This window comes from Dreissena polymorpha, chromosome 3 (genome assembly GCF_020536995.1).
Source record: "Dreissena polymorpha isolate Duluth1 chromosome 3, UMN_Dpol_1.0, whole genome shotgun sequence".
NCBI lineage: Eukaryota > Metazoa > Mollusca > Bivalvia > Myida > Dreissenidae > Dreissena > Dreissena polymorpha.
Window position 1 is genome coordinate 34,366,507 of NC_068357.1, and position 12,591 is coordinate 34,379,097.

The 12,591-nt window shown below is 37.1% G+C and overlaps 1 protein-coding gene across 1 annotated transcript in view; it reads right to left on the reverse strand.

The window, feature by feature from the left end:
- Nucleotides 1–1,158: 1,158 nt before the first annotated feature.
- Nucleotides 1,159–12,591, reverse strand: part of LOC127873641 (uncharacterized) — a 34,050-nt gene continuing 22,617 nt past the window's right edge. Inside the window, exons 11-14 of the mRNA XM_052417529.1 lie at nt 11,822–12,067; nt 10,913–11,019; nt 4,168–4,306; nt 1,159–2,848 (exon numbers count right to left, since the gene is read on the reverse strand). Coding sequence (XP_052273489.1) covers nt 2,697–2,848; nt 4,168–4,306; nt 10,913–11,019; nt 11,822–12,067 — 644 coding nt within the window. The 3' untranslated portion in view covers nt 1,159–2,696. The remainder of the gene's footprint in view (nt 2,849–4,167; nt 4,307–10,912; nt 11,020–11,821; nt 12,068–12,591) is intronic.

The following is a 12,591-nucleotide window of genomic DNA, read 5'->3' on the forward strand; positions in this document are numbered from 1 at the left end:
TGCCCCCCATATGGGCTCTTCGTTGTAGTGACAGCCATTATGTGAATATGTTTTTTGTCACTGTGACCTTGACCTTTGACCTAGTGACCTGAAAATCAATAGGGGTCATCTGCCAGTCATGATCAATGTACCTATGAAGTTTCATGATCCTAGCCATAAGTGTTCTCGAGTTATCATCCGGAAACCATTTTACTATTTCGGGTCACCGTGACCTAGACCTTTGACCTAGTGACCTGAAAATCAATAGGGGTCATCTGCGAGTCATGATCAATGTACCTATCAAGTTTCATGATCCTAGGAATAAGTGTTCTTCAGTTATCATCCGGAAACCATTTTACTATTTCGGGTCACCGTGACCTTGACCTTTGACCTAGTGACCTCAAAATCAATAGGGGTCATCTGTGAGTCATGATCAATGTACCTATGAAGTTTCATTATCCTAGGCCTAAGCGTTCTTGAGTTATCATCCGGAAACCATTTTATTATTTCGGGTCACTGTGACCTTGACCTTTGACCTAGTGACCTCAAAATCAATAGGGGTCATCTGCGAGTCATGATCAATGTACCTATGAAGTTTCATGATCCTAGCCGCAAGCGTTCTTGAGTTATCATCCGGAAACCATCTGGTGGACGGACCGACCGACAGACCGACATGTGCAAAGCAATATACCCCCTCTTCTTCGAAGGGGGGCATAAATATTAATTAATGTATAGCACTTACAAAATCATAAAAGGGCAATAGCTCTGCAAGTACTAAAGAATGTTTGTCATTTTACTTGGCATTTCATATTAAAGCAATCATTTGAAAACCTTCAATAAGTTTATGCTTGCAAAGTTATGAGATGCTTTATGCACCCGGATCGAATGATCGATGGTATATTGTTTTTGGCCCGTCTGTCATTGTGTGTGTCTGTCCAAAACTTTAACCTTGGACATAACTTTTGCAATATTGAAGATAGCAACTTGATATTTGGCATGCATGTGTATCTCATGGAGCTGCACATTTTGAGTGGTGAAAGGTCAAGGTCATCCTTCAAGGTCAAATGTCAAATATATGGCTTCAAAGCGCTGTAGGGGGCATTGTGTTTCACAAACACAGCTCTTGTTTGTGTGTGCAAAGGGGTAACAACACTAATAAAACAAAACAAATCTTCAACATACTATTTGTTAATTTATTTCATGATGTATAAAAAAGCTGTACTGTATAACATGGTAAATGAATATATATACAATGCTTAATGTATATGGAATGCACAAGTCATCAACTGTAACACAAGAATGGGAAATTCACACGTTCAACAGACTTGCAGGTCAAAGTGTTGCAAATTTAAAGAAATTTTAAAATTAACTGCTTTTCTTCAAGAATTCCTTTAAAAGCTAGTCACTGCACGCTAGGTCCTAATTGAGCCTTATTTTAAGAATTCTGGGTTTAATGCAAGTGCGCTAAGCGACGTCTCAGATTAGCCTGTGCAATCTGTGCTAGCATTAGCCAGCAACAAATCACTCTAAAGTTCTATGAGAATTTTGTAATTAGAGTGTTAAAACTTGAATTATGGACACTACAAAGATTAGTTAATACAAATCTAATACAAGTTATATATAGGTATTGTACAATAGTCCTTTATATACAACCATCTGTTTTCTACACAAATAAAATACAAGAAATTTACAGAAACATGATAAGGAATGTGATTTAATCGGATATGTTCTCATAGAAAATGTACAGAAATATAAAAAAGATATATGAATCATATACAATGAGTTGCAAATTTATACAATGAGAGTCAAACTATATGCGAGATTAAAATGTTGTAGCACGCAGGACAATATATAATATTCATAAGTACACATTTTGTCAACAAACATGTGTTTCAAGTTAACACATTTATTACTATTTTTCCACAACCAGTAAGACATTCTGTCTTTATTGATGACTCACATAATGAATGAATTATCTCATTCTGTCTCATATATACTACTCAAAATTTGCTAAGGATCACTTTTTATAGAATGTGTAATTTGAAGTTCAACCCTAGCTAGATTCAGCCAGCGTCACGCATCAATGATAAATTAATATATAAGAATAAAATCAAAAACACACATTCTAATATCAAAACCTACAAAATAACAATTTAAATTAAATTAAATTGAAGATAATGTGAAAATAAAAATCCTTAGTAAATTTTGAGTAGTATATCTTTACTTTTTAGGAATTTGATCATTAATGATATAAATACATTGTGTTTACTGCAAAATGCTCCAATTTTTTACACAGCCACCTAGATTTGTAAATTTCGGTACAAAGACATCAGAAATTAATATACATAAAAAATTGATCAAACAAATGTAATGGAAGCAAAGTAGAATCACCAGCTCGATTGGACATCAGTTTGATAATTTAAATGTCTTACAAGACAACTTATTTCCAAAGTGATTAATGTTTCTGAACTCTGATGATAAAAATGTATCACATAACAACCTTGATTAAAACAGTTGAGTGCATTATTGAGGAGTTATATAATAAGAACCCTGTTACAAGTTCAAAAGGACTTTTTAAAGCAAATTAAAAGAGCTTTTGCCATATTGAAACGTCATGCAAAGCAAAAAACGACTTTCAAAGAATTATTTAACAAAACATTTGCAACAATTTGAACAATATAATCCACCTTCAAGTATCTATTTCTTTTAGTCCATTTTCACAGCCAAGCTGCGTTTAGCACTGTTGCTATGGAAACTATGAGCAGGGCCAGGGTTGGCACAATGGTGCTGGTTCCACTAAGCACCCACAGGGTGATGGGCTTGCTGTAAGGGTTGTTTCCGGGGTCAAACCTCTGGGGGCAGTCATCGACTGAAAACAGTGGGATAAATAAAATTAAGCTCTAGAACACTGACCTGATTCCCGAGAACACTTTTAGCAAAGAGAACTCTTTTGAATTGTGTCCTATATTTATTTTATTTTCTGTTTGTGTACGTCTTTTACTAGATATTTGACAACATATTGAATAACCAGGATGTTCTTGTTTCAATTTAACCTGAGTCAAGTAGAAAACCAATGTATTCATTATAACAGTACTTGAATACTTTCATGCATAACCCTTTCAGTGCGGGAACCGAATTTTAAAGGCTTTTGCAAACAGTTTGGATCCAGATGAGACGCCACAGAACGTGGCGTCTCATCAGGATCCAAACTGTTTGCTATTCTGATAGTATTCTTTGAAAAAAATCGAAGACAATGCTAATTTTAGAACTTCAGCAGACGACAATTTAGCAGACAACAAAGTTCCCAGCATGCAAAGGGTTAAGGTCAGTAAACCTATCCCGCTCAGAAGCAATGAGAAAATGGCAATATGCAACCAGGATAGCGCCAGAACAGCCTGCGAGTATCTCGCAGTTTATTTAGATTTCATGCTGTAAGCTGCTTATTAGAACCTTAGGGTTGGATGTGAAGCCTTTAAAACTTGAATCTGATAAGAAGGGTGTCAGATCCTGAACTTTATCATATTAGGGGAGAAGTTGTGTGGTGGCCTGGTGAGCTCAGTTAGGGGAGCCCTCAACCTGTTAACGAGGTTTCTCAGGTGTGAATCCCGGACTGGCCGCACAATTTTCTCACCCTGCGACAATGTTAAGGCCGTGACAATGGCCTTTAATTTACTTTGATTTTCAAACCGACTACAAAAGCGTCAAAGTGCGTGTCTGAGTGGTAAAGGGCTAATATTGGAGAGCATGAACTATTACACAAAGCGTTTTCATACAAAGTTCTTCACTCTCTAGTGAGTACAATTCAATAGCTCAGTTAGGGGAGCCCTCAACCTGTTAACGAGGTTTCTCAGGTGTGAATCCCGGACTGGCCGCACAATTTTCTCACCCTGCGACAATGTTAAGGCCGTGACAATGGCCTTTAATTTACTTTGATTTTCAAACCGACTACAAAAGCGTCAAAGTGCGTGTCTGAGTGGTAAAGGGCTAATATTGGAGAGCATGAACTATTACACAAAGCGTTTTCATACAAAGTTCTTCACTCTCTAGTGAGTACAATTCAATAGCCAATTCCATAAACACTGAAGTGTCCTCCCTGATAAGCCTTTAGGAACAGAACAAGCTTATCTCGGACGACACTTTACACACATGCATTGAGCCCAGGTGAGGTAGACTGAGGCTCATACGTACACAGTCGTTCACTCTCAGAGAGGTCAAGGTGAAGACCGGTGCCCGGCAGCTGGTAGTCCAGGGCCTTCTGCACCCGTGGGCATCGGGCATTCTGTGCCCGTGACATGTACACTCCTGTCCAGCTCTTCCTCTCATACACCTGGAGAAGAATGTAATTGTCAGAACACATTATTGTTAGAACACGTTATTGTTAAAACACGTTATTGTTAGAACACATTATTGTTAGAACACATTATTGTTAGAACACATTGTTAGAACACATTATTGTTAGAACATGTTATTGTTAGAACAAGTTACCGTAAATCTACGAATATAATACGCACTTTTTTACCTGCCGATTTTTTCTTTAAGTAGGGGGTACGTATAATATACGAGTTTAGAGCAGAACAAAATTTTTCCTTTGCAAATTTTCAACTAAATCGCTGTTATTCGCTTCGCGGCAGCCATTTTGAACTACACCATTACATCAAAGGGGTGCAACATGGCTCGCGCTGTCGTTGGCCATTTAAGTCATTTGCGAAAATATTGAATATTTGGCTCAATAAAAATCTTATTTGTGAAACTGCAAAAATCTAGTAAAATTTCATTGAAAACATCCGCCATTTATATCGGACTGGTTTTCTATATTTGTCTCTTTGTTTTAATGAAACTGTTCGCAATTCGAACAGTAAACAAAACCCGGTCTGTACCTGATTATGAGACATCGCTTGACCTTATTGTTATTGAAGTACGCATGGTAGCTGGCCAATCAACATTGAGCTCGCTTACACATGAAATGACGTTGTCGAATGAAACATGAGAACAGGAGGAGCTATCGGATAAAATTGGGTCATCCATGCGCAGACACTGTTTACTTTGAATACACAGTTAATATCGTCGTCTGCCTACAAAATAGCGACTGGACGCTAAGTCGTATTAAGATATTAGCAAATGAAAAAAAAAACTGACAATACCCGTAAATAAATATTTCTTAGCTGACCACTATTTATCTTTCTACCGCATATTTACCATATCTGAAGTAAAGAGTGGTAATTAAATAATTAGTTTTATGATGCTAATAGAGTCTATTACACCTGTCTGCCGATTGCCGAATTAAATTGAAAGGCGATAATTAATTAATTTGTATTTTACTCCCAAACTAGCCTTAATGACAGCAGCGTATTTTAATTAACTAGATCATGAAAAACACGAGCGGTTTAATTGTATTTTAAGTTATATTAAAGTATCGAGTTTGTAATTCGAAAAAAGAAAAAGTAATTCATCAAGACAACTATAAAAACAGAAGTAACCATTTTGTCTTCTTATTACTTTATTATTATTATAATTATTATCGTCCCGAATATTGTCAAATTGAATTAAATGTGAAAACAAAAAACAGCGTCTCTGCTTCTTTCTTTTGTAATTATGACTGCTTGACCCGGATGTCAGCAAGGGGCCCGTGTGTTATCGGTAACAATCAATGGTAATATAAACAATAGACAGAGATATTTATTATGCAACTGTCATAACAACAGCACTATAACACATCCCAATCAATAAACCGAGGTAACAGATAGTTGACAATACCAAATTGATTTGCTATTTTCACAGCACAAAAATATATTGACACATTTTTTCGGAAATGGCCGATTTTGGACACTGATTTTTTTAGTGCGTATTTTACTCGGATTTTCAATTTTTACCGATAAATTTTGACCAAAATCGGGGGTGCGTATGAACGAGGGCGTATTATATTTGTGGATTTACGGTATTGTTAAAAACACGTTATTGTTAGAACACATTATTGTTATATCACGTTATTGTTAGAACACGTTATTGTTAAAAACACATGATTGTTAGAACACTTTGTTAGAACATGTTATTGTTAGAACAGGTTATTGTTAGAACACATTATTGTTAAAAACACGTTATTGTTAGAACACATTATTGTTAGAACACACATTATTGTTAGAACACACATTATTGTTAGAACAAAAATGAAAATTTTGGTAAACCTCGGCTAAAACTAGCATAATGCTGGTTAAATTTGATTAACAAATTATAGTTCACAGTGGTATAGTGGATATGGTGTCGGCCCTAGCAATTGGGAGGTCATGGGTTCCATCCTCACTGTGGGAGTGTTCTTTAGATTTCCCCCATAGACACCAAGTACTTGTTCTAGTCCCAGGAAACGGACTCAAGAGCGTTTCAAATAAGCCTTAGGCTTTGTATGCAATCGAGCTAAAATAATTAATAGTTCAATGAAATTGCAAGTTTATTTTTTCAAAGCTAGCAAACGAATTGCAAATGAAATTTTTGAAAAGGCCGTTTTAAGTTTTATGGGTATATTATTTTTTATGGTCAACTTAATCAACAAACAAAATATGTGTTTTTCCGAAACACTATGTCCCCTTCTGCGCCGCTTTGAAGCTATATATTTGACCTTTGACCTTGAAGGATGGCCTTGACCTTTCACCAATCAAAATGTGCAGCTCCATGAGATACACATGCATGCCAAATATGAAGTTGATATCTTCAATATTGCCAAAGTTATAGCAAAATGTTAAAGTTGGGGCAAACAAATACACCAACAGACAGGGCAAAAACAATATGTCCCCCACTATAGTGGGTGGAGGACATAACAATACCACACTCGCCTAATATTACCGTTTTATTTAACCAGCTTATAAGGCATATGCCACTAATGACAACTATGTTTCACGGCAGAACATCCCGCTTGAGTTATAAGAAGCTGAAATGAATGCTGTGTCTTTACAGAAATGACACAGATCACAGAATATGTGATCACAGATCACATGAACATAGATAGCATGAAGCCAAGTCACAGTGTACTTACCCAGCATCTGTAGCTGGAGATGGCGTCCTCCTCGTCCCATGTGAACAGGTACATGAACACAGATCAGAGATAAAGTGAACACAGATCACATGAACACAGATCATATGAACACAGATCACAGATAAAGTGAACACAGATCTGATGAATAAAGGTCACAGTGTACGTACCCAGCATCTGTAGGTGGAGATGGCGTCCTCCTCGTCCCATGTGACCAGGTACATGAACACAGATCACATGACAGGGTTTTTTTTAGAAAAAGGGGAAGACGCTGAGCGCTGGGTGAAAGGGGACAAGGGACAAAATTGTCACAAAACCAGGTTTTCATTGTGAAAAAAAATCTGATAAAGGGAGAAAACTCAAACTGAACTTTTGAAATGACCAAAAAAAATTAACCCCCTTTGTAAGTTTTTTTTTTTTTTTTAAATCTATTTTTAGTCGTGGCGACCTTGACATTGGAGATATTGACGTGATTCTTTCGTGGGACACACCGTCCCATGATGGTGAACAAATGTGCCAAATGATTTTAAAATCTCACAATGAATGACATAGTTATGGCCAGGACAAGCTCATTTATGGCCATTTTTGACCTTTGAACTCAAAGTGTGACCTTGACCTTGGAGATATCGACGTAATTATTTCGCGCGACACACCGTCCAATGATGGTGAACAAATGTGCCAAATGATTTTAAAATCTGACGATGAACGACATAGTTATGGCTCGGACAAGCTCATTTATGGCCATTTTTGACCTTTGAACTCAAAGTGTGACCTTGACCTTGGAGATATCGACGTAATTATTTCGCGCGACACACCGTCCAATGATGGTGAACAAATGTGCCAAATGATTTTAAAATCTGACAATGAACGACATAGTTATGGCCCGGACAAGCTTATTCCGCCAGCCCGCCAGCCAGCCAGCCCGCCAGCCAGCCAGCCCGCCCGCATTCGCCAATCTAATAACCAGTTTTTTCCTTCGGAAAACCTGGTTAAAAATAGAGTGCGAAAGAGACATATTTGGGGAAAAAATAAAAACACTTTTTATCAATGTCTATATTATATATATACTATCAACTGGTTTATTTTTCTTTTAATGACAACAAGGGCATATCACATATCATAATATAACATACAGTTTTCAATATAGAAATAATGATTATGGTACTTGTCAAAGTGCAAACATAAGTTATTTTATACATGTTCATTTAAGAGTGGTGTCGATTGTCCCAAATTTTAAATCCTGAAAATTAGGCCGGGGGTCTTGGAATCGCAGCCGTGTGAACCCATAAGAAATAAAGAGAAAAGCCCTCGACTTCGCCCAGAGCCCTTACTAATTGTTTTTTTAAATAGTATTTCCAATTGAAATTTCAGGTGAATACAATTCTAAATATTATAAACCACACCGTCCGTATCACCGCATGTGTATTCGTCATTCTATTTCTTCAATAAAATGTGCATATTGTTTGACTCCAGACAATGAAAACCAGTTACCAAGCAAATACGTTATTAATATACAATTTTATTGACATATTGCTTTACAATAGCATAGATTGTGGGTAAAAAACTACTTATTATCACCTTTTAATTTCGAACGATAGTCGATAATCGGCAAAAACTGAGAAAGGTGTTAAATTGTCGACATAGAACTAATTATTTAATTATCATCCTTTAATTCAGATCGATAGTCGGTAAAAAGGTGTATAAGTGATCAGCTTAGAAATTATTTATTTATTGTTACTCTTCTTTTTAATTTATTTATATTTAAAAACGACGATTGCCATTGGCCGCTATATTGTTGGCAGACAACAATATAAATGTGTATTCCATGTAAACAGTGTCTGCGCATGAATGACCCAATATTAGACTATGTGTGAGCGAACTCAATGTTGATTGGCCAGCGACTACGTGTGCTTCAATTACAGTAAGGTCAAGCGATGGCTGATGTTCTGGTGCAGACCGGTTTTCGTTTATTGTTCAAATTGCGAACAATTTCATTGAAACAAAGAGATAGAGACTTTTATTTTCCTCCATTCATGGAGAGCATAATATATAATACAGCAAGGAAGTACAATCGAGTATATACATTTACAGCAATAAAGTGCAAAATGTTCTGCAAAAATTAACAGGAACCGCACACTATACATTCTAATCCAACTCCGTAGACGCTTAGTTCTATTTTAACGTGTTTTTGCGACCACCGCAAATGAGCTAGTATTACGATGGATGATTAAGCAATCAACATTAACAATATTTGATTTAAAGCTTAAATAAAAATGCTAAAAAAAGAAATGTATTTGTGAAAAATGATATTCTTGGAGGGGAAATTGTATTTTGAGGGGAAATAATTCTGGTAGGGGAAGACGCTGACTATCAGCGTCACTTTCTTAGTAAAAAACAAGAGATGTGTTTGTCAGAAACACAATGCCCCCTACTGCCCCGCATTGAAATAAAATTTCTATTTATCATTTGGCATGTATAGAAATCATCTCCCTTAAAAGGTTATTACTTCCATTGAATTTTGTCTAATCCAACTGGGGGTGGGGTGGGTGGGGAGGGTCTCACAGTCAATTATGACCATGTCAGACATCACTGACAACCAAGGCCTGTGGTTTAAAAGAGATCATAGCCAGAGTTGATCATGTATCTATGGACATAAGTCCACAAATGTAATGAACACCAAAGAAATTATGATTATATCATTTTAAAAAACTTTGACAAATCAATCATTTGGGTTATAAATAATCAAAATAATAAATCTGTACAGTAACTGTGAAAAGAACTTAAATTCTTGGTAAGGAAATATATAATATGAGATTTATAATTATATAAATTACTTCCCTTGAAAATAATTGTCTGTAACAAATGTCTATTTTTAGTAGCAAATAATTAAAAGCCAGTACCGTGACTGTAGATTCACCACTCAAAATGTGCAGCTCCATGAGATACACATGCATGCCAAATATATAAAGTATATTGAATAATTTTCTCCTTTTTTAAAGCTTATTACTTCCCTTAAATCTGTATTTTTACCGTAGACCATAAAGGATGACCTTGACCTTTTACCACAATGTGTTTGTCAGAAACACAATGCTGCCTACTGCGCCGCTTTGATTTATTTAACAAAAATATATACGTGGGCAGGTCAGATAACTATGTCCATTTAAAGCTTATTACTTCCCTTGACTTTGTTTTTCGACCCTAGACCTTGAAGGATGATGTTCACCTTGAAATTTTACCACTCAAAATGTGCAGCTCCATGAGATACACATGCATGCCAAATATCAAGGTGCTATCTTCAATATTTCAAAAGTTATGGCCAATGTTAAAGTTTTTTTTCGGACGGACGGACAGACACACTGACTAACGTACAGTTCAACTGCTATATGCAACCCTATCGGGGGCATAAAAAACCTGCATGAACATATCTAACATAAAGCCAGGTCCCAGTGTTCTTACCCAGCATCTGTAGCTGGAGATGGCGTCCGCCTCGTCCCTTGTGACCAGGTACATGAACACAGATCACAGATAAAGTGAACGTAGATCACATGAACACCGGTCAGTGTACTTACCCAGCATCTGTAGCTGGAGATGGCGTCCTCCTCGTCCCATGTGACCAGGTTCATGAACACAGATCACAGATAAAGTGAACACAGATAACATGAACACAGGTCCCAGTGTACTTACCCAGCATCTGTAGCTGGAGATGGCGTCCTCCTCGTCCCATGTGACCAGGTACATGAACACAGATCACAGATAAAGTGAACACAGATCACATGAACACAGGTCACTGTACTTATCCAGCATCTGTAGCTGGAGATGGCGTCCTCCTCATCCCATGTGACCAGGTACATGAACACAGATCACAGATTAAGTGAACACAGATCACATGAACACAGGTCCCAGTGTACTTACCCAGCATCTGTAGCTGGAGATGGCATCCTCCTCGTCCCATGTGACCAAGTAAGACTTCATGTCCTCCATCCAGAACCCAACACACGTCAGGATGTTGTCAGGCTCATCTGAAAGTGGACATGGGTCTGTGCAACCAGAATAAAACAAGTGGAAATGGGTCTGTGCAACCAAAATAAAACAAGTGGACATGGGTCTGTGCAACCAGAATAAAACAAGTGGAAATGGGTCTGTGCAACCAGAATATAACAAGTGGATATGGGTCTGTGCAACCAGAATAAAACAAGAACAGCCTGTTAAGTTTTCATGCTGTTTGCTGCTCATCAGTATCTCAGAGTTTGAAATAAAGGTTTGAAAACTTGAAACTATGTAAAATGATTATATTTTCAATTAGATTTTCTTACCAACTACAAATATGTCAAAACCAGTTGAATGATTGTCTTCAAGTTATGTCAACAGAGTGACGAATCAGTGTCTTTTGTTGGGAGTACTTTAATTTAAATATATTCTTGAATTTCAGAAGGCAAACCAAATTGTTTTAGCCAAACATTAAAACTGAACCATTTAAACAAATCAGAACTTGATATATCTGACAGTTTAAGCACAGATGATTGAAATATATTTATTATAAGAAGAAATTCACAGCGATGCCTATTACAGGTAAATGGATCATTACCCCATTTCATGTGATCTAAGTATCTACTTCAACCATCTCTAACATACAAATGTCAATAAAGCAACATAAAAAAAAACACACTTTCCTTGTTGCATGGTGTTTAAAATGGAGCCAGGGCTCTTTGGATGGGGGAAAAAATGTAGTTGTTTTGACAAAAATTTGACAAAAAAAAGTATCCTTAGACATTGGGAATGGGGTGAGCCCAAAATTTGAACAAAAAGAACACACTGACATACCATACTCTCCAATGGGACGACCCCTGTAATCCACAGACTCGCAATACTCAGAGTCAATCTGTATACGGGTCATGGTGTTACTGCACGACTTGAACTCCGTCACCCAGTTGCGGCAGTAGATCTGCACACGAGGTTTCTCGGTGACACCGCGCACACGCGTGCGGTACTTCTCCTGCACTGACATGAACAGCTGATTGAAGCTGTAGCGGCCTGCTATGGGGCAGGGGACTGGAGACGGGGGATCCACTGCAAGAAACAGTTCAGCATCTTTTGATTGTTGCATGACATTTATGCAAATTCAGCATCTGCGATGGTACCTTTATATTATAGATGAGCCTCGCTCTGGGAAAACGGGGCTAAAAGCATGTGCGTTAACACTTTGCATGCTGGGAAAATTGTCATCTGCTAAAATGTTGTCTGCTAAATTTCTGAAATAAGCATTTTCTTCAACTTTTTTCAAAGAATACTATCAGAATAGCAAACAGTTCGGATCCTGATGAGACGCCACGTTCTGTGGTGTCTCATCTGCATCCAAACTGTTTGCAAAGGCCTTCAAAATTTGGTTCCCGCACGGACAGCGTTATGTTTCATGCCAGATAACCCTGTGCAGTTTTCACATTTTTATCCGCGAAACACTTTCTGCTTATATTTATTTTTTCGTTTCAATAGGTTTCACAAGGTGAAAATAGTTGTGACTGCTAAATTTTGTTACTAGATTTTGAAATAAATTTTATCAAATGTTTATCCATTATAATTTAATTGATAATAAC